This window comes from Rhincodon typus, chromosome 10, assembly GCF_021869965.1.
Source record: "Rhincodon typus isolate 14 chromosome 10, sRhiTyp1.1, whole genome shotgun sequence".
In the NCBI taxonomy this organism is placed as follows: domain Eukaryota; kingdom Metazoa; phylum Chordata; class Chondrichthyes; order Orectolobiformes; family Rhincodontidae; genus Rhincodon; species Rhincodon typus.
In genome coordinates this window covers 54,680,093-54,703,171 of record NC_063341.1, presented here as the reverse complement: position 1 = coordinate 54,703,171, position 23,079 = coordinate 54,680,093, and the positions used below count along the sequence as shown (strand labels likewise).

The window sequence follows — 23,079 nt, the reverse complement described above, 5'->3', positions numbered from 1 at the left end:
GAATGGCCATTTTGCTTCCTTAAAAGTATGAGCAAATGATGTGTGTGTTTTTTCAGTTAGATTGGCAGTGTTACTGGTATTGATGCTAGCTTTTATTTCATCTTTATCTAATTAACAGGATTTAAATTCCCTAGTTGCAGCAGTGGATTTGAACTTATGCTTCATTAGTCCAAACTCTGGATTTCTGGCTCATTAAGTAGCTATTATATTACCACACTTGCCTGAACACTTACATTTTGATTTGTCTTTTTACAATGTTCTCAATATTCTTATCTTTTGCGAAGGCTAATAATGGATTGAAATAATCACTCATAGTTTTACAAAAATTTTCCCCTTGTTTTGATTCTTTTGTAGCTCTTCAAGGTTGTTTAAATTTTCCTTATCGGCAATTTTCATTTTCCACTGCAAATTTTCTCCTCTGATCCATCGAAGATCAGGAATGGATGCTATAAGTAATTGTATTGATGCTCTTAAACACATGAATTAAGTACATCGTATTTTCATCAGTTTTTATAATTGACTCATTTGAAGATGAAAACCGGTTTCATTAAGTCAACAGGGATTGTTTTTGCACAGCAGTCTTTTAGAACAATAGATCTGAATTAAATTTCCTTTTGGCTAAAACAGGCAGTCTATAAATAATAATGTGACACAATTTCCTCACGGGGTGAGGAAAAGTGTTTATTCTGTGTACTTAACCAGAAATGTAGTGTGTCAATCAGGACAGATTTTCTTGTATCACATGAAGAAGTTTCTATCATCAGTGTGTAGGCAGCTATCTGGCAGATTGACAGCCCATTGTGGGATGCATTAATTGAAAACAGTAGAATAAAAATTGGTGGATTCTATAACAGATTGGAATTTGGTTCTTTCGGGTTTTTTTTAGTTGGAATTTGGTTCACTTTGATCACTATCTGTAGAGTGAGTTTGTAAGTTTATTAAATAATATATTCAGAGCAAACAAAACATTAATAGCTCTTGGATTATAAAGGCCTCTCTTTTATTTTCTGTATTTTTGACTGTTCACTGAAATGGAAAAAGATCTTTTTTAATAAGCAAGGATTATGGAAGGGAATGCTGCATTTCTTAAAAGCAAGTTACTCACACATATTGTAAATTGTTGTTTATGTAGTTGCTTGTTCCAACAATGGGAGAAGGTTGCTGTAGATGGGCTGCTACTAGGGGTATGTACAAGAAAATTTGGCAGGCAACAGGGAGTTGGTTGGCTTATGGATTGGTGGTTGGTTGTCAATGACTAAGTATTGCTGCCTGCCAACAATAATGTGATTAGCTCCTGGGAAGCTGAACAGCTAGGAGGTGTGAATGATATGACTAGAAGCCTTTGGACCTCCAGAAGGGGAGGAGGTGGCTCTGTCAGAAAAAGTTATTTATTTAATTTTATTTTCCTTCACCAGTTGCTATAAGCCAAGGCTTCTAACCAATAAGTTAGAGTCTTTATAATTTGTGAACCAGATGCTCTGTGCAATTTTCCTTATCTGCAATTTTCATTTCCCACTGCAAATTTTCTCCTCTGATCCATCTAAGATCAAAATGGATGCTATAAATAATTGTATTGATGGTCTTAAACACATGAATTAAGTACATCGTATTTTCATCAGTTTTTATAATTGACTCATTTTGAAGATGAAAAACAGTTTCATTAAGTGAAAGAAAGTGATAGTGCCTGGAGAAGAGAGATTGAAGATCTGCAAGTCCTAGCCAACAAAGCAATAATCTCAGTGAGCCCTCTCAGTAGGGACTATTGAACTACCTTCCCAGTTTTCCCCTCCACCCATAACACCAATGTTTTTGTTTTGTCTGTCCATGTCTATATGTTTGTGTAAGGGCAGTTTTATAAGAGTTATGTCGACAATTCATAGGTGTTTACTGTAGCTAGAATCTATTTATTTGCATGAAATAGTAATTTCTGTTACATAGAGGAGCCTGACCCATTCTTTCTGTCAAAGTGGGTCTAAATAGATAGATAAATTAGAACATTTTGCATACTTTGATAAAATCTTTAACTTCTGTGATGACTCCAGGAAAACCCGGGCTTGATTTCCAGCATGCCACCCCAGTGAGATGAAATATAGAACTGAATGTAGTAAAACTTTTGTAACCAGGGGAAAAGTGCACTGGTGGTAAACTCTGTTAGTTTACAAAGCAAAATAAAGTTACCACCATCAGATCATAATATTTAAGTTTCAAAAGCATGCAAGCACAGTGTTCATGTATAAAACACCACCCAAACCAAAGCATGCAATTTTCTGCTAACCTACATTTAGCTAAAAGTCAATCTGGCCAGTAATCATCCTTCACAGAAATGGAATAAAATGGAAAATCTATGATTAACTCAGCTGTGTTGTCACAACAACTTTGTTAGCCCTGTATCCTTTCATTAACTATGGTTTGAATGAAAATTAGATTAGTCTTGGAAAAAGCAGAATGAGAACATTTCACAAACTGTTAGGGTGCCTGCTTTGAGAGAAGGTCATTGATACGAAATGTATCTTATAACAATACTTTGGTTTTAATTGTTTTTTTGCCCTTTTTTTAATGAAGACAGATTTAAGACGGAGGTATTGAGCTATCAATTTGAAGTAAACAGCTTGCGAGGCCTTGGAAATATTTTTAAAAGTTGGAACAATAGAAGCAGCCTGAAAGGTGGCATCAAGATCCACCAGAGTCAGGGTTTTTTAGTTTTAGTTTCAGATTTTCAGTAGCAGTTGTTGCTGGGGTCTTTAAGCTGGGTTTGAAAACCCTGCTACTCTCTTTCTTTTTCTCCCTTTCTTCTGCTAAGATTTTCTTTTCCTTTTCTTTTTCCCTCTGCATTTAAGCGTAATTCAAACTGTTTCATTTCCTTTTTCTTTTTCTTTTTCTTTTAGCTCAAGCTGCTTCATTTGCAATTTTAGCCATTTGCAAAGATTCTGATGGCATTCCTGGCAATTGTAAATGTTGCACAATTGCCACAATTATCTCCCATTTCCTCTGCAACCCCAACACCAGCTTGTTTGCCAAGTCCAAAGCCGTTACTTTCCTCACTTTCTGTAAAACTCCTGAAGTGACTTCTTCCACCCCCGGAAACTCTTAGTGACTGAAAGAGCCATTACTACAAAAGGCACACCCTATTCAAACAAACCAAATTCAACACCCAAAATAAAAAAACACCAAAACTGCATTTAAAATGCATCGTTACATTATCTACCATGTGCCAATTCTGTAGTACTTGAAATGATTTCATTGTTGTCAAATAAGTAGCTGGATTATGATGTTATTACGGTGTAATTGTAAGAAATTGCATTTGAGTCCAACAATCTTAAACCCGACCTAGAATTAGAGGTTTGGATCCAACAAGAGCCTCCAGTTTGTTATGGACCAGATCAAACCACTTCAAAATATATGAAGAAGATAGCCTGGATCCTCACTTATTCTTATTTTAAAGACAAGTGCCAGGCATTGAGTTGTCAGATGCAATTTGATTGGACAAACTACCACTCTTGAAGCAAAACACACTTTATTCATATACTATAGTTAAAATACAACAAAAGAAAGAATTGGAATAACTTCACTCTATTTGAAGAGTTGGAACAAAATATGTAACTATTATTTAAGACTATTTAAGTATTAAACAGTAGCTGTTCCAAATTAGTAAAATATTATGAACACATCCTTCGCAAAGGCAAATGCAGTGAAACATATTGTCTCACGTGTAATTCTCCAATCTAAGAGGAAAATTGTCAAGAGAAAATTCTGAGAGAGAGAGTAGCAGGGACTGCTACTGTATGTACTGCAGCTTCCAAACCCAGCTTCAAAAGCCTAGCAACTGCTACTGAAAAACTCCTGGTTCTGGGGGAGTTTGACTTGACCCATTTAGGCTGCTTCTATTGTTCCAATTTTTAAAAAATGTCAAGGCCTCACAAGTTGTTTTCTTTGTTGGATTCAAATAGACAACTCTGTCTTAAAACCTGTCTTCAAAAAGAAACAGGATGAAACACATTTCTTACAATTACACCATAATAACATCATAATCCAGCTACTTATTTGACAACGATGAAATCATTTCAAGTACTACAGAATTGGCGCATGGTAGATAATGTAACGTTGCATTTTAAATGAATCACATTATAAAGTTTTGCTATGGTTTTCTATTTTATCAAACTTTAAGAGATAATACAACTTCTTAAAGACAAAGCACCAGGTTTGATGGTATAGTGTAGCACTCATATCTATTGACAATTTCTGCAGGATATTTAGAATCAGACATCTTGTAACCAATTGTCCTATCTGAAAGAGGACTGTTCTAGTTTTTCAGATGGGGCTACAGAGTTTTTACTGGATTCTTTCTCCAAAAACAGCTTTGCAGCATATTCTCAAAATGAAGGTGGAACGACTTGATAAAGAAATCCTTGTAATTTACTGTGCTTTTCCCCAAGAAACAGGTTTTCCTTTAATTGGTAAAACAGGACCTCACCCACAGTGAGAGTATGAATGAACCTGGAAGTAGAGAAGATAAGCTTCTGGCTGATATATCTCTAAATGCAGACCTCAAACAAAACTCAGGGCTAACATTCACTGTAGTTCTTAAGGTCCTCAATTAAAATGACTGACATATAAATCCATTTAAAGAAATGGTGCTTTCTAGCATCCACAGCAGTTAAAAACTCATGTAAAAGTGCAGACCTTATAGTTTTAGTATGAACACAAGCTACAATTTTATTGAAAACTTTAAACAGCCTTTCACTGTCATTGTGGATCCTAGAGTAGTGTTGCTTTTATGTACAAAGTCAGAAAGCGAGAGAAAACTGGGAATGCAGAGTCAATGCAGGCAGGAGAACCAAGGTCACAATCTCACCAGGACAGTCACCAAAATTAAAAGAATTACTTTGACAGAATAGAATCAAGAAAATGAAATGCAAACAAATGAGGCATGGCTGAATGTATCTGACAGACAGTGCAAGAGAGCAGAACATTCCTTTTTTCATTCCCAGACTTGGGCAAACCCAATATTTATTGCTCATCTGTCTAGCTATCCAATTAGTGGTTTGACAGGACTGACTTTCTCGACCTCAGAGGGGAGTTAACTGCCTTAAATATGGGTGTAAGGTGAATAGGTTGGGTTAGGTCAGCAGGTTAAAGAGAACTAGTTAAGCTTTTAATAGTAACTTACATTTTATGCTCATTTTTAATGGTACCATTTGGTATTTTCAGCTGATTTTAAACTGGGTTCACATTCCCAAAATGCCATGATGTGATTTGAACTCACTTTCCTTGGATTAATCCAGCCCTCTGGATTATTAATCCAGTAACATAACTAATACATCAGTGTAGCTGATATGAAAAACAATATTTTATAATTTACTTTTAGATTTTATATTCAATATTTTGAATTTGTTCAATATTGAAATAAACATAATAGACCTTTAAGAATGTAAAAACTTGTACACATATGCAGTAGTTTGCTTGACCTGAGGAATTCCAAAGTGCATCACAACCAATTAAGAGTTTTGGAGTGCATCACTTTGGTAATGTAGGGAAATGCAATAGTTTGACACTGTGCCATAAACAGGAACAGAATAAATTGTTCAGGATGTTTGAGTGATGATAGTTAAAAAAACAAATGTTTTGCCAGAGTACTGGAAGAACACCACTGCATATACTATAATAGGGCTATTGTAGCCGAGTTCTGGGTTTAACATTTCATCTTATGCATGGTACTTCTGATGGTGCAGGATTGTAAAAAGTCAAACAAAATTATGTATTTAGATCTCTGGGGTGCAACTTAAACTCATGACCATCTCACTTGAAATTGTTTAAAATACAGAAAAGCTTTAAAAGTCACCTGCTGTTCCCAGCTACAGCTCTTAAGGACTGTGCGATGGTCTGATAAATAGGAGGCAGCTTTATTATCATTATAAATAAGCAGTAGTGGAATATAGGACAAAAGGTGAACTGATTGTGCAAAGGCAGATTTTTGGCATTCCAATTATTAAGGTATGAAAAACTAACAGCAAATCAAATAATGCTTGGCGAGTTATGATTTTGAATGTAAATTGTTCAGTAGGCAAGTATATGCAGATTAAAATTACCCAGAATTTGAACGGTTAAATATTTTGAATACAAATAGCTAATTAGAGATTTCAAAAGTTACTTATGTTCCTGTGACCCTGAACACGATGTCCATTTTACATTTGATTACTTCACTAAAGCCTGAAAAGACGATGTCCATAAAATACAACATATCATCTTTTCTTTAAATCTACCCCCTATCTGTGTATGGTTAAACTAGGATGTATTAATTTCAACGCTGCCATTTTATCTTTGTTATTGCAATATGGAGAGTTATTGAATACCGTACATTCCTGATGCCTGAATGCCTGCAGGGAAGGTTATAGCTAACGGCTATAAAAGTCCAGTGATACGTGAGTTTATGAGGTTGTTTGTGTTCATTAAGTTCATTGGAGCTAACTGGAACAAACCTGAGTAGGACTGAGCTGTGTTTAATCTAAACTAGTAGCCCAACAGATTTAAGGGAGGTAAAGACTACGGTGCTGTCTACTGATGAAATTGCAGCAAGGCGGATCATGCTATGTGAGCTTAAATTCAAAGTGAAGCTGGTTTACCTGTGCATGTAAGGAAAAGGCACATGCTCCCCTGAAAGTGCACCAGCTGGTCAGTTGGTGATGGCAGAGGACAAGACATTTCGCTACGGTCTCATTGTTCTGGGATTCTTTCTGATCATAGTTGGAATGTTCATTATGAATGTGGATAAGCCCGGAGTCTATGCAACCTTCTTTTCCGTCGGGATTCTGATGATCGTTGTGGGGATTGTCTGGACCATTTGTCAGTGCTACCCTAAGGTATGGGAATTAAATAATCCTTTACAAACAGGGGCATGTTTTTAGGGGAATGAACAGGAGGGGGCAGGACAACGTTCATCACAAGAGATGACAAATTTTGGAAAGAAAACTATTGAAAACAGATATAGAAGGAATGGGCCAAAAAGTAGAAACAGTAAGGAAATAGTGAAAAGAAGGTTGGAATATGTTTATTTGACAGAGAAGAAATTGATCCTGTTACATAGCAATCAATTTTATTGACACTATTGCTTCCAATGCTGGGGGGATCCATAAAAAATGCTTCTCATTATTTACTCAGAAAAAACGAGACCAGCATTTATAGGTCCTTGTAAAGGTTAAGCTCTTAAAGCTACTCTTAGATCATACATGAAGTTGCTTACAGTAATAACAGGAACAGTTATATAATTCTATTGTTAAAATGGTGCCTCATTCAATGTCTCTTGGACCATTAAAGGCTTTTTAAGTGGCTCACCTGATACAAAGTAAGAGTTTGATCATAAACAAAAATGGAAATTGCTAAAAAAAAGCTCAGCAGGTCTGGCAGCATCTCTGGAGAGAAATCAGAGTTAACGTTTTGGATACAGTGACCCTCTCCTCAGAACCCTTCCTTTGGTTTTTATTTAAGATTTTGATCATGTTTCCTGTAGGTGACCCCAATGTTTTTATGAACATCAGTGTACAGCTACTGGTGCTTGCCCCGCTGCCTAAATAACTTGCTTTGCACAACTTTTAAAATTTAAGCAGAAGGTCCAATGAGGACTGGACCTAACAGTCATAGACATTTGTAACTACATTCCATGTGGAGGAGCTGCCTGTTTAGTTGGCACGGTAGTGGCAGTCCCCATCATGGCTGCCTCCTGCCTTTGCACTGCATTTGCGTGAAAGCTGATGATATTTGTCACACGTATGGGAAGCACCAAGATTTTACATAGTGTCTCCTATGTCTGATTCAAGATTTGAGGAAATATTTTAACTTCCTGCATTTTGGTAGACAGTTACCATTTTTAATATGGAAGAGTCATTGTAACAAAAGTCAAACTAAGCAACAGTGACACAAACTTATAAGGCCAATGAAAGAAAGTTACAAAAGCCTCATTCCTTGTATTTTTTGAAATTAACTACAGAGTCTCATTGCACATTCAAATAGTCACTCATTTCTTCCATGTGATAACAGAGGTTCAATGTAAAAAGTAATTAACTTAGTGAAATATTTTAGAATATGTCAATGGGATGTGATGCTATATAAACCATTGATAAATATTAGGTTTTCAAGTCTGAAGAAAAATTGCTGCATTCTGCGATACATTGTCATTGGGAGAGACTATCGCTTGCAGGACAGTGTCTTGTTGATTTAATTGAATGAGGAAGTATGAGCTAATGAATGTATTAGCAGAAAATTCTCAGTACAGAGATATAGTGATATGTCAATTAGTCGGTTCAGTGAATATGCAGGATACTCCACAATAGATTTACAGGGAAGTATGAACAGCAGTAAGAGTAAATATTATGGTTTATTATCATACTACTACAAAAGCAGCTGTAATTTTGGACGACGTGGTAAATAATTATCACTGTGGCAGATATAGCACATTAATGCAACTATGTGACATTAGAACCCAGACATATCTAAGCACGCACGATACAAGATGAATCTCATATTTCAATAGTCAAGGTAAATACCAGTTTAAGGAATAAAAACAGAAATTGCTAGGATAAGCTCAGCAGGTTTTAGCAGCATCTGTAGAGAGAAATCAGAGTTAACATTTCAGGTCCACTGGCAGCAGGGAGAATGTTGTTTCTTCATAGAAGATAGGGTGGGGGGAGAGACAAAGGAGTAAATGATAGGTGGAGATAGAGCTCAAAGAGAGAGAAGAACAGTTGGACAGACAGAGGAGTGGATGAAGATCAGCCTAGGAGAATGAATAGCTACTAATGGCGACTATTAGTGGCTAACAATGGGTTGCGTGTAATAGCAGACCATGTGATAAAAGGTCTGGTGTGTGGGGACTGGGTTAAGGAATTGCGTTGGTGTCTCAAGCCCTAAAATTGTTGAGCACGATATTGAGTAAAAGGCGACAGAGTTCCCTAGCAGAAAATGAGGTGTTGTTCTTCCAGCTTGCACTGAGCTTCACTAGAGCAGCAGTCTGTACCATCTACAAAATCCAATGTGGAAATTCACTAAGGCTCCTTAAACAGCACCTTCTAAACCTACAACCACTTCCATCTACAAAGACAAAGGCAGCAGATACATAGGAATACCACGACCAGCAAGCTCGAGTTATGTTTGTTGTCACATGTCCCTACACGAGTACAGTGAAGAGTTTGCAAAGTCACTGCTTACAGGACCATCTTAGGTACAAAGGTACCTAGGTGCAGATTCTTAGGAATAAATTAGAAAAATAAAGAAATAAAAAGTCCAGCAGAGAAGTCCATGCCTGGCCTCACCTCTAGACCACGCTGGGTTTACCTCGAGGATCGCGGGGCCAGGAGTCCACATTGCCTTCACCTCAAGCCTGGGAGTCCACAGTGAGGCCGGGAGTCCGTCCTGGTTTCACTGAAGACCAGGAATCCATGCTGGCTTCGGCTCGAGGACAGGAATCTGCTCAGGGTTCACCTCGGGACTCTTGATGCTGGGAGTCTGTGCTGGCTTCTCTCCAGACATTGCAGATGCTGTCAAGGATGGGAGGTAAGAAGAAAGAAGGAAAAATAATGCCACTGTTCCATCAGTGTCACTGGGTTAAAATGTTAGAATTTCTAAAAGTATTGTCAGTCTATCTTCACCAAGAGAACTGCGGCGGTTCAAATAGTCTGTTCACCACCACCAATGACAACTGGAGATGGAAAATAAATGCAGCACAGCCAGCTATGTCCACATCAGTGAGTGATTTTTTTTAAAAAATGCACACATTTGCTCACAAATATGACAAACAAGGCAGACACCAAACAAACTTTCCACATTAGACAGAGGTTCACCTGCACATCCGTCAACGTGGTGTACTGCATCCGTTGTTCCTGATATGGCCTCCTCTACATCGGTGAGACCAAGCGGAGGCTCAGAGACCACTTTGTAGAGCACCTGCACTCTGTTCGCGACAAACGACAACACCTTCTGGTCAGGAGCCATTTCACTCCCCCTCCCACTCCCTGGGCAACATGTCCATCCAGGGCCTCTTCCAGTGTCACAATGACACCACTCGCAAACCTCATATTCTGCCTTGGGAGCCTACAGCCCAATGGCCTAAATGTGGATTTTACCAGTTTCAAAATCTCCCCACCCCCGGCCTCATCCTATGACCAACCCACCCTCTCAGCCCCACCTCCTTGACCTGACACAACCTGTCCATCTTCTCTCCCACCTATCCGTCCCACCAATCCCACTGACCAATCCCCACCACTCCCCTACCTGCACTCACCTATCACCATCCCACCTACCTGTCCCAGCACCAACCCTCCTCTGTCTATTTATTTCTGAGCCCCCTTCCCCCTCCCCCATTTTTGAAGAAGGGTCCCGACCGGAAACGTCAACTTTCCTGTTCCTCTGATGCTGCCTGGCCCACTGTGTTCCTCCAGCTCCATTATCTCTGACTCCAGCATCTGCAGTTCTTACAATCTCTGAGACAAGACAGATAACTCTGCAGAAGCATCATGGATGAAAAACACAGGCAAAAAGGAACAAATTCTGTGGATCAAGAATCCAAACCACAACTGTGAAATGAGGTGACTTTCTCACCGTTCTCTTAGCCAGTGATATCACATTGGTGTCTGTAGAGTGATAGAATATCCTCAATCAAGTCAGTCAGACCTAGGTCTTTGCTTCTGTTCGAAGTTCTACTTTTCAGAGTATTTCAGTGTTGTTTTATTGGTCTATTCACAGAGAGTGAGAAAGAGACAGTCCTGTCGTTTCTTGCAGGCTTTCCAGATGTCAGAATGTAACTGCCTTCTCTCAGGTCTGTGACAAACTCCAACTTGAATTGAAAAGCTTTTTGAAGGCAGCTTTTCAACTCAAAGGCAGCTGGTGCCAGCTTATCTCAATAATTCTCTTTCAAATCCAACTTCCCCAGAAATTACATGACCTTGTGTAACCAAAAAGTGAACACCACACTGTTCCATTTTTGAACTTAGTGTAGTGATTAAACACATCTGATATGGTCTCTGCAATGCAGAAGAATCCAAACTCCCAATATACAACTCAGTATCTTGTACTGTGGTTCACCTCACAGCAATTACATACACAACTCTAAATCAATTTACACCCATTCCTTAACCAATAGCCTTAACTTTGTTCATTTGATCAACAAGATAATGCCAAAGCCTACCATAGACAGGAAGCTCGATGCTAAGTACCTTCACCCACTTTAAGGAGAATACTCTGTAGATTGTGAGAGGCACCCAACTCTTCGCCTGGAAGCTTACAAGATTGGCAATACCTTACTGGTGTAAGGGCACTGCTTAAACATCTCTGCCATCCTTGAGAAGCACCACAGAGCCACAACTTTCCATCCATTTCTCTGTCTTCTTAATCCCGAGAGGGTGATGTTCACAAATTGCTAGCTTCCGTCCTTCCTTCTCATGGTCAACATGATGAGGTGTGGCACAGGGGGAGGTGATGGCCTAGTGGTATTATCGCTGGACTGTTAATCCAGAGACCCAAATAATGTTCTGGGAACCTGGGTTCAAATCCCACCACGGCAGATGGTGGAATTTGAATTCAATAAAATATCTGGAATTAGGAGTCCAATGATGTCTATGAATCCATTGTTGATTGTTGGAAAAACCCATCTGGTTCACTAATGTCCTTTAGGGAAGGAAACTGCCATCCTTACCTGTCTGGCCTACATGTGATTCCAGACCCACAGCAACATAGTTGACTCTTAACTGTTCTCTGGGCAATTAGGGATGGGCATTAAATGCTGCCCAGCCAGCAACATCCTCATCCCGTGAATGAATAAAGGAATAAGAAAGGCAGGAGAAAGAAGACTTTTGTCAAGTAGTTAATGAGGAGATACCACCCAGGAATAGGAACTGGATGATATTGATTTTCCAGATCAAAAGTATGTGTCAGTGATTCAACTTTATCCGCCATAGCACAAAGCTAATAAGTTACAAGATAGTTCAACTGGTTCAGGACTGGTCAGTTCACTTTTGAAAATTGTCATATAAATTCTCAGAATGAGTTCAAAGTTGAATGTCACTGATGTGCAAGATTTTGCATCTGCTGTATGCTGAAGGGTGACTGTTTTCTGATTCAGTGACAGTATTACTTCACAGCGTATTTTAAAATGTAATTTTCTAATAGACAGACTTCTTTTATAGAGGACCCACGTTCCACCTATCAAGTCAGAAACAGAGCACTTGTTTCCAGACAAACAGCAGCTTCCAAGCTCTATGTCAGAGCGTGAAGTTCCTCTCAAATCAAGGTAATCAATCCTAAATCTTGAGTTATAAATGTTGAAATTCTTCAGTTGGTAAGACGTGCTCTTCACTACACATTACTGATCTTATTAAAATTATTTGCGAATTTGTGTAAATGAGCAAGATATAGATTAGACAAGTGTATTCTCCATAGATTTTTAGGTTAGGGTAATTCAAATAGCACCACAAATATAAATGATAGTTTAACACAGCACCACACCGATAGAATCACATTGACTGGGCATTTCATAAGTGGGACTAGATAATAGAACTGGATAAGTCATATAAATTTTGATTGTATTTAAGGGAATCTGTTGATTATTGACAATATACTACAGATGCTGAAAATTTGGAAAGAACAAAACTACAGGAGCAAATCTAGCAAATCATGCAGTATCTGTGTGAGTTAACAAGTCAGGCGGATAACCTTTCACTAGAAATTAAGAAAGATGGAAATACATGAGTTTTTGAGCCAGTAGAAGGGGGAGGAGTCAGGAAGGGAAGGTGTCAGAAAGAGCGAAGAAGGGCAGGGTAGAGCCAGGGAGATTGAATACAAAATATTTCATGATGCCAACACAGAAAGAAAATGATCATGGATATGGTAAATAAACAGAGGCTGTGCCCAAAAGAAACTTAAATGGCTACCTGAAACCATTGAAATGTTACAAAGGGATTAAGAAAGAAAGCAGACAAAATCAACCCAGAAAAACAAAAAGAAAACAGTGTTCAAGATAAAGGAGGATTTGTTGAACTCAATAAAAACTGAAAGAACTGTGGATGCTGTAAATCAGAAACAAAAACAGAAGTTGCTGGAAAAGCTCAGCAGGTCTGGCAGCATCTGTGAAGAAAAATAATCAGAGTTAACGTTTTGGGTCCGGTGACCCTTCCTCAGAACTGATGGTAGCTGGGAAAATGTTGTTTTCTATGCAGAAAATAGATAGCGGGATGGGGTAAGGAGTAAACGATAGGATAGAGCCCGAAGAGAGAGAATAACAATTGGATTGAATCTAGAAAGCCTAAGAGTGTGGGTAGAAAGATAAGGTGCTGGGACTCAAGCTTACATTGAGCTTCACAGAGCACTGCAACAGGCCATGGATAGAAGTCCATACTCTGACAATAGTTTCATCTGATCTGAAGTTTTAGTGACAAATTACTGTTTATAGTCAGGGTTAATATTTTATTCCTGTTCTTAGACAGCAGAGGAATCATCAAATTTAGCTTGGAGTTCCGAGGTTGTAGCAAAGGGCATGCGTTCTTGAGCACTATGATCTTTGTAAAGTCAGTTGTGCAAATCTCTGGTACAGAAGATTAGAAGAGTGAAAACAAGAAGGAAAGGCTTTTACCTCTCAGCATTCCAGAAATTTGACTTGCACTCTACCCACTTCGTATTTATTTCTTTTTATGTGATGAACTAGGTATCAATCTTCTTCTTAGCTTACTTAATCTTGGTTTATCTCATATTTTTTCCTACAATTATGGTTTAATTTAAAGTAATTTGTGGATTACTTTTAATTGCTTACCATTTTACAACTATAAAGTCACTTTTAAATACCCTGTTTCTGAGCTTAGAAGTTTTCTACCGTCATAATCAAAACTCAAATCATTCACTCTCGGGACCAGTTGTGTGGCTCTTGCTACACAACTTCCAGGTTTTTAAAATGGCCTGTTGTGTTAGTGACCAGAGCTGGACATAGTTCTCAGAGCCCCTACTTCATATAATTATTTTGTTTTATTTTTCAGCTCCCAGAGTCTAACCTGTGAAGAAGCTGAACAGTATGCAAAAAACGTCCCTACTTATGGGCAGATCCAGCAAAACATAAGCAGGACTGAAGATTCACCTGGAGTGAACTCACCTCCCACTTCACTCCAGTCAAAACATCTGGATGAAAGTCAATCTTCTGTGAAGGCAGAGGTTCTGGTCCATAAAGATTCAGAGACCGATGGGGAAACCTTTTCTAGCTGCAATGACATTACCCTTTCTGCTGGAAAGTGAGCTGCCTTTCCTGTTAATATGTATTTTTCACTTGATTTTGCTTACCTCTCACCAGATCTCTGATAAATGTGTATACAAGTTCCTGAATAGATGGAGTAAACGCTTGAAGATGGACAATTCAGAAAAAAGTATTTTTAACCCCCTTAAGAAAGAAAGCTTCTGCATGCCCACATTTCCCACAACTTAATCGTTCAAAGTCTGTGAAATTTTAGATAATACGATGATGATACTATTTAAAAGGAATAATTTTGTCAAATGTTTGTTGAAGAAACCTATTACAAATTTAAAGTCTGTTTCCAATATCTTCATGGTTCAGAGTCTCAGTCACTACCATAAACAGTATGTGTAGTATGACTTTTCATGTGCATTAACTCATGTTTCCCTATTATCCCTCTGTATGATAGTGTAACGGACTGCATGTTGTAGCACCAGTACTCTGAAACATATAATCCTGTCTTTCACATTTACACATTCAGTTAGCTTCTATTGAGGTTTGCTGCTGCTTTATATAGAAATTGTTAAAATTAACGTTCAATGTTCAGTCCAATAACTTCCTCTCTGTATCCATTTGCAGCAAAGGAAGAGAAGGCACCAAGGCACCTCTTGCCTCATTCAACGAAGACTTCAACACCACAGTCAGCTCATCTTCCTCAAACAACCTGTCTCTTCTCAGGCACAGGTCAGTCCTCCCCTCTTCTTCCAGAAACAAAGGCCAGAGCCAACTATCTCAAAATGAAAAAGTCATTGATGTTGTTTCTCCTGACTGTCCAGCTCAGCGTAACCAGCTAGCTGTCAGTACTTCGGAGAGTGATGACAGAAATATCACAAGTATTGCAATTGCATCACCTTTTAAACTTGTGCAATCAGCGTCCAGGGACAGTCAGGAAAAAGAGGACCAGATTCAAAGTGATATGTTTTATGGCATATGTGATGAAATGAATGGAATAAATCTTTATATTTCTGATGAGTCAGAACAAGAAGAATGCCACTATGATGAAATTTCTGTATAAAATCTGCACCATGTTCAGTATCTTATTTAATAGTTACATACCGAGCGTTTGAAAATCCTTCTGATTGTCCGTGAGTGACACCATTGGTGTTGAATTCTCTTACTAAAAGAAAATCTGCTGACAGGAGGTCAACGACAATTATGAATTTGAATCACAACTTTGTTCTATTAAAAATGTCAATGCAAATTGTAAGTTTCATTCCTTAAAAATTAATCAAACATTTTAGAAAATTCATTCATATAACTTACATTGTGAACTGTCAAAGTTCAGTGTCTTCTCTTTTTTCCTCCATTTTATTAATCTTCGCAGGAGGACCTTGTGAATTTCTTTTTGTATTTTTTGCCATGTTTCCTGGAGCCACCATGTGTCAAGTGGCATTGAGTACCTTCTGGCACCTTTAGCTCCTTCTACATGGATCCAATGGCTTACAAAGTGATTATCCCAGCCTCAGTCAAGATTGTCATTGGGAACCCTCACTTCAAGCTTCAGGGGACTTCTTCCCTGTCATGGTCCTTACTCTGATCCTCTTCTGTTGTTGTGGCATCACCAGAATTCTCTACTGGTGGCTCCTCTTAACAGTCCAATCTCAATCTTGGGAATTTATGCTTGGGCTAGGATGAACAGAAATAGCAAGGCACCGATCTCTGCCCAAAGAGGAAAGTCTAAGCCAAAATGTCACTCTACCATTACCATGCAATTTGTATATTCCTTATCACATTTGGATGATTGCATTAATTGATCACCATCAGATTGAGTGGAAAGTTCCAGTGGAGATAACAGCTGACAGTATCTATACAATATGGAGGCAGGCCATTCGGATAATCAAATCCAAACTGATCCTCCAAAGAGCATCCCAATCAGACCTAGACCCTCACCCCATCCCTATAATCCCATATTTCCCATGGTTAATCCACCTAACCTACACATCCCTGGACACTACGGCAATTGAGCATGGCCAAATCACCTAACGCGCACATCCTTGGACTGTGGGACGAAACCGGAGCACCTGGCAGAAACCCACGCAGACACGGGGAGAACGTGCAAACTCCAGACAGACAGTCACCCAAGGGCGGAATCGAACGCAGGTCCCTGGTGCTGTGAGGCAGCAGTGCTAACCACTGAGCCATCATGCCGCTCAGGAACATGTGAAGTGCATTCGTAGCCAATTTTCTGCCTCACCTAACTCCAGATTTGCTCCTCATCAGATAGAATCCAAATAGGAAACACCAGCTCTTATACATAATCTTTGTGTTCCATTTTTCTGCACATCTACCACTGTACTGCCTCCTCGACTTAATGCATTCTGCTCTTGTAACATAAATAAGTCAGCTTTATACTTATTAAAGAGTTAAGCTTAGAAACATTTACACACCAAGATAACTAATATTTTAAAAAATGCTCTAACCAGGAGATGGTTTTGACATTAAAGAAACTCTTTACATTTTCATGTTTTTTGCTGCTCTCATCATCTCTGTTAGTTGGCTGCAAGGGAACTATTGATGAATGCAAAATTAAATGTAAAAATGTATTATTGACTACAAAACAGAAGTGACAATTTTTCAGTAGAGTCATCTTTTCCTGTGAGCTGGCAACTGAAATTAATTCATCAAGGCTCCTTAGACAGCACCTTCACAACCACTTTCATCTAGAAGGACAAGGGCAGCGGATACATGGAGGACACCAATCCCTGCAAGTTCCCCTCCACGCCACTCAACATCCCTAGTTAGAAGTGTATCACTGTTTCTTCAGTGTCCCTGGGTCCAAATCCTGGACGCCCACCTCAATAGCGTTGAGTTTATCCACAGCTCGTGGGCTGCAGTGGTTCAAGAAGACAGCTCACCACCACTTTCTCAAGGGAAACTAGAGATAGGCAATACATATCGGCCTAACCAGTGACAGCCGTGTTCCATGAACAAATTTTTAATAAGCTATGCAATAATTGGAAACAAAAAGTAAGCACAAGACACATAATGTATTCAATTGGTACTACTGTATTAGTCATCTCAGTCGAGTGCATTTTAACCATTAAACAGGGTTCACTTTTACACAGAGGTTCACTATTTTGCACTACTTTTCTTGTAAGTGTTTAGTCAGTCTTCAGTTGATGGGCAAGTAGGGCATGCAATATTGTGGCCATGATGTCTGAGAAGCACACAAATCCTGATGCACGATTGAATGGAGAAAGATGAATGAGTGCAACAGCAACCAGGTCAAGAAGACGCAGTCATACTGAATCAGACTTTAATGTATGAAGAAATATAAGAGCAACAATAAATAGGAGAGCATAACAGGTTCAAAGAAATGAAATAAAAACTTTGGAGAATATGACATTGCTCAAAATAAAAAGTGTATTCGAAAAGCTTTTACATTATTTACCTACATTTTTTTCTGATGTTTGCTTTGCAGCTAGGGTTTCATGTCTTTGGACTGCTCAGTTATGCTCTAAGGAACCATGGAATTTGTGGAAATTTGTGGGAGATCTGTTCTGCATCTGTAATATAGAAACAGCAATGCAAGAAAATGAACACATACGTATGAAATTACAAAAAAGGACAGGAAAAGAACAAATGGTCCATCCAGCCAGTCTCATTAGCAGTTGGTGAAGTCTCAACCTTGTTCTCTTCATTTAAAAGTTTCCTTAAAAACTACCCTCTTTAACCAGGCTTTTGGTCATTCCAGTTAATATCTCCATTTCTCTATTTGGTGATCAACTTTTGAGTACGCTTCTGTGTTAAATGCATTCTATAAAGGCAAGTATTTATCTTTTTGTTTGGATTTCATGCTGATGCCTGTCCCCTTTCTCCTATGCCTGTCTACCTTAAACAGCTTATACACTGGCAGAATATATCATCCATCATTTATAAAATTTCAATTCGACCCACTTGAAGGCCACATTCATCCAATGGAAAAAGTCCTAGTTCTGGGATAACAAAGAAACATAAAAATGGCAATCCTTCACTTTCCCCTCCTCTAGAGTTTCTGCAGAAGCTCACAATTCATAGTTTGTGAGAGGTCCAAAACTGGGTAAAGCATTCTACATCAAATAGACCAAAGCTTTGTGTAGGGTAAGTATCACTTCTGAAAGCTTTAATTATATATATTATAATATATATATTATGTAGAACTTTCAGCATTGCAAACATCTCAAAGAGGATTAAGTTGTAGTTTGGTTCTGTTGGTAACATTACTGCCTTGAGGGATTGTGAATTTGAACCCCATATTGGAAATTAAACTGTAACCTTAAGCTGTTGGTCAATGCTTAGTAATTGCGACATTGTCAGAGATGCTGCTGTGAAGGCAAGATGTTAAAGTTAGGCTTTGCTGGTCTGTTCATTTTTTAAAAAATTGCAATTTGCATTGGTATCCCGCCCAACATTTCTTGCCTTTGGTATTTAAAAGAGATGGATTGAATAGTCCGATTACACAATCTTGCTGCATGTAAAATGGGTACTGTGTTTGCCTGCAGATCAACAATCTCTGCACATTGAACTGATTCATTCTACATGACTAGATTTGAGACATTTCTGAGACATGATAAGATGTTACATAAATTCTCTTTTTTTCAAACTCATTTTAATTCTTCTGCATGAGGAAAGCAGAACACCCACTGCTGCAAAAAAATGCTGGCAGAAAAAGTATGCGTTAAAATCAAGTAAAATTGTTCCACATAGTTAAGTGTTTACATTTTATATTAAAATTATATCTGGCAATAATCACCAAGTTGTTAATTATAGAATCTGAGAGCACAGAAGGCAGTCATGCCAAAGCAGCTTTTTGAAAATGCTGTCAGACTAATCCTGTTGTACTATTATTCTGCACTTTGTAGCTCTCTAGTGCATTTTCACAAACCTATGCATTTCGCCATGATTGCATGGCCACCCATGATTTCACAATATTCATGCAATTCACCTGCCGCCTCATCCTGCACAAAAGACACAACCACCACTAACAAAGACGAGGGAAAGTTCTTTTACTAGAGTTGGGCTTGTGACATAGTAGAGATTTGTTCATGAGCTCTAGGGAATTTCCACTGTATAACAAATTCAGATGTCTGGCAGAAACGGATATCTCAGTGGAATTTTTATTGGGTTCTGAGTTGTGTGGGCTATGGCGAGATTTCTGGCAAGATAGCTGGAGGGGAGGCAATGGTCTAGTGGTATTATTACTGGAATGTTAATCCGGTGACACAAATAGTTCTAGTGACCTGGGTTCAAATCCCACCATGGCTATTGGTGGAATTTGAATTCATTAGGAAAAATATCTGGAATTAAGAGAGTCCAATGATGACCATGATTCCATTGTTGTTTGTCAGGAAAAACCCATCTGGTTCACTTTAGGGAAGGAAACTGCCATCCTTACCTGGTCTGGCCTACATGTGACTCCAGACCCACAGCAATGTGGTTGACTCTCAAATGCCCTCAGGGCAATTAGGGATGGGCAATAAATGCTGGTCTAGCCAGCGATGCCCATATCCCATGAATTAATAAAGGAAAAGAAAAGCTGGTGAACAGTCTGTTGAAGCCCATTTCAGTGTTGGGAGCATCATGCTGTATCTTCCCTCCATCTGTCAAGTGGTGAGGTAAGTTTCTCGCTAGCCAATGGCGAGTTGTCAATTAAGAGGGATCATTGCCTGTTAAATGCCTTATTTGTGCCACAGCTGGGCCCATTAATTTTTAGATTCCTATCTTATTGAGGAAACTGAACAAGTTGCACATTAAGAATTCTGGGCATGGATGCCACTTGCTCTAAGGCACATCATGCTGGACACTGGGCCTGCAGGTAAATGATGGAGAAATGCCACCATTACAGAGTAGTTATAATGGGGAACGTAATTATCCAAACATAGGCTGGGATACTGGTAGTTGAGGATGGGGGAACGGGGGGCAAAGTATCTCTAGAACATAGAACATAGAACATAGAACATTACAGCGTAGTACAGGCCCTTCGGCCCTCGATGTTGCGTCGACCTGTGAAACCAATCTGAAGCCCATCTAACCTACACTATTCCATTATCATCCATATGTTTATCCAATGACCATTTAAATGCCCTTAAAGTGGGCGAGTCTACTATTTTTGCAGGCAGGGCATTCCACGCCCTTACTACTCTCTGAGTAAAGAACCTACCTCTGACATCTGTCCTATATCTATCACCCCTCAATTTAAAGCTATGTCCCCTCGTGCTAGCTATCACCATCCGAGGAAAAAGGCTCCCACTGTCCACCCTATCTAATCCTCTGATCATCTTGTATGTCTCTATCAAGTCACCTCTTAACCTTCTTCTCTCTAACGAAAACAGCCTCAAAACCCTCAGCCTTTCCTCATAAGACCTTCCCTCCATACCAGGCAACATCCTGGTAAATCTCCTCTGCACCCTTTCCAATGCTTCCACATCCTTCCTATAATGCGGTGACCAGAACTGTACGCAATACTCCAAGTGCGGCCGCACCAGAGTTTTGTACAGCTGCAACATGACCTCATGGCTCCGAAACTCAATCCCTCTACCAATAAAACCTAACATACTGTATGCCTTCTTAACAACGCTATCAACCTGGGTGGCAACTTTCAGTGATCTATGCACATGGACACCGAGATCTTTCTGCTCATCCACACTACCAAGAATCTTACCATTAGCCCAGTACTCTGTATTCCTGTTACTCCTTCCAAAGTGAATCACCTCACACTTTTCCGCATTAAACTCCATTTGCCACCTCTCAGCCCAGCTCTGCAGCTTATCTATGTCCCTCTGTAACCTGCAACATCCTTCCGCACTATCCACAACTCCACCAACTTTGGTGTCATCCGCAAATTTACTAACCCATCCTTCTATGCCCTCATCCAGGTCATTTATAAAAATGACAAACAGCAGTGACCCTAAAACAGATCCTAGATTGTGTTCAGGAGAGTAACGTGTATCCAGGCCAACAAGAAAAGTTGGACCTGATCCATGGAAATGAAGTGGGTCAAGTGGATCAAGTGTTCATGGCAGAATATTTAGGAGACCGTGATCTTTGGTTCAGGATGATGGCGCAGAATGACATGCAACAACCTACAGCAAGAAAATTAATTGGTGGAGAGCTGACTTCAATTGGACAAGAACAAACTGGTTAGGATTGACTGGAACAATAGACCACCTTCAAAGAGCAGGTAGTTCAGGTTTGGTCAATGTATTTTTCCTCAAATGGGAAAGGTAGGACAAACAAATCCAAAATTTCCCAGATGGCAAAGGAACTAGAAATTAACTTCAGAAACGAAAAAGTGTATTTACGAAAGGTGTAGCAGAAAATATATTGAGAACCCACAGGAATGACAAAGGTTTAGAGAGAAAGTGAAAAAGCAAATAAGAGAAGCAAAAAAAAAGAAATTATGATGAAAGAGTAGTGGGTAACATAAGGGGGAATCCCAAAGTCTTCTTTAACCATACAAATAGTAAAAGTGTGGTTAAAGGAGGAATAGGGCCAATTAAAGATCAAAAGGGATTTGCACATCGAATCCCTACAGCATGGAATCAGGCCATTCAGCCCATCATGTTTAAGTGATCCTCTGAAGGGCATCCCAACCAGACCGACTCCCTTACCCTATCTCAGTAATGCTGCATTTCCCATGGCTAATCCACCCAGCCTGCACATCCTACACAATTTAGCATGGCCAATCACCTAACCTGGACATCTTTGGACTGTGGGAGGAAACAGAAGCACCCAGAGGAAACTCTTGCAAACACAGTGAGAATGTGCAAGCTCCACACAGACAGTCACCCGAGGGTGGAATCAAACCTGGGTCCCTGGTGCTGTGAGTCAGCAGCACTAATCACTGAGCCACCATGCACTCCACATGGAGGTAGGAGGCATGGCAGAGGTGTTAAACGAATACTTTACAGCTATCATTTGGTAGGATAAAAGTGAGAGACTCTCAAACAAACTTCACACACAAGTTGTACTTAGCCTAAAAGATTCCGTTCAACAATCTCGAATCTATTAGGTTCATTGAAAGGTCAATTAGGTGCCACCCATTAAGTTATTGATTTTAATACCTTTAAGGGCTCTTGTGGCACAGTGGTAGTATTCCAACCTCTGAGGCAGGAGGCCTAGGATTCACAACTTACCTGTGCCAGAGGTTCAAACAGACTGATTAAAAGAAGTACCAAATTCTCAAACAACTAACTTCAATTGCCTTCCTTTCATTTGTTCATCTGTGAGCTGTTTAACAAATGATGCTGCGAACTGCAGCAAATTTCCTGTGCATGACTTACTCCCCATGGGCTGATCTGACGTCACAAATTAATTAGACAATTAAAATAACTTTAGAACGATACACTCAGTATTTCAGGGATTTTTTCTCGGCTACAATCCAGGCTGTAAATGACATCTAAAGTTTTATCATCAATCTTTGTATTCCTAGCAGTTTATTTTGATGAGGCATTACAATTGCAGTGCAACCATCTGCTGCTCAGAGTTTTTTCACTTATCGGCAAAAGTATAACTTAAATGCTCTGAAGCACTCACAATACAATTACCCTTTCCTGCTCCACAATAAGTTTAAGAATACCAATAAAGGGTCTGAACTGTAAGCAGCCAATCTTCCAGCTGTAGTGGTCCAGACAGGTGACATAAGACATAGAGTCAATGAGATTTTAAAGCAAAGAAGGAAGCCCTTTAGCTCATTACACCCACACTGGTCATCAAACATCCATATATTCCATCCCACTTTCCAGCACTTAGCCCATATCCTTGTATATTTTAAAAACTCTTTCTTAAATAAATTACATTTTTTGTTTCACATGTGCAGAAATCATAAGATAGCTGATCTTCAA

General features: G+C 39.2%; 1 protein-coding gene across 2 annotated transcripts; it reads left to right on the top strand.

Annotated features, from left to right (window-relative positions):
- Window positions 1–6,521: 6,521 nt before the first annotated feature.
- On the top strand, window positions 6,522–18,418 carry bsnd (barttin CLCNK type accessory subunit beta). 2 transcript variants are annotated; one of them, XM_048602307.1, is made up of 5 exons: window positions 6,522–6,857; window positions 12,171–12,274; window positions 14,010–14,258; window positions 14,837–14,941; window positions 17,679–18,418. In XM_048602307.1, exons 1-5 carry the CDS (start codon window positions 6,681–6,683, stop codon window positions 17,680–17,682), a joined length of 639 nt encoding a protein of 212 aa, XP_048458264.1. In that variant the 5' UTR covers window positions 6,522–6,680; the 3' UTR covers window positions 17,683–18,418. The 2 variants fall into 2 exon arrangements, with proteins under 2 accessions (XP_048458264.1, XP_020391493.1); XM_020535904.2 differs by lacking the exon at window positions 17,679–18,418 and having other exon boundaries at window positions 14,837–15,393.
- Window positions 18,419–23,079: the final 4,661 nt, after the last annotated feature.

Excerpts from the sequence above, each read along its gene's own strand:
- bsnd (XM_020535904.2), top strand. The coding sequence starts at position 6,681 with ATGGCAGAGGACAAGACATTTCGCTACGGTCTCATTGTTCTGGGATTC. Across the intron at positions 6,858-12,170 it reads TTTGTCAGTGCTACCCTAAG|AGGACCCACGTTCCACCTAT; the intron begins GTATGGGAATTA and ends CTTCTTTTATAG. Across the intron at positions 12,275-14,009 it reads GAAGTTCCTCTCAAATCAAG|CTCCCAGAGTCTAACCTGTG; the intron begins GTAATCAATCCT and ends TTTATTTTTCAG.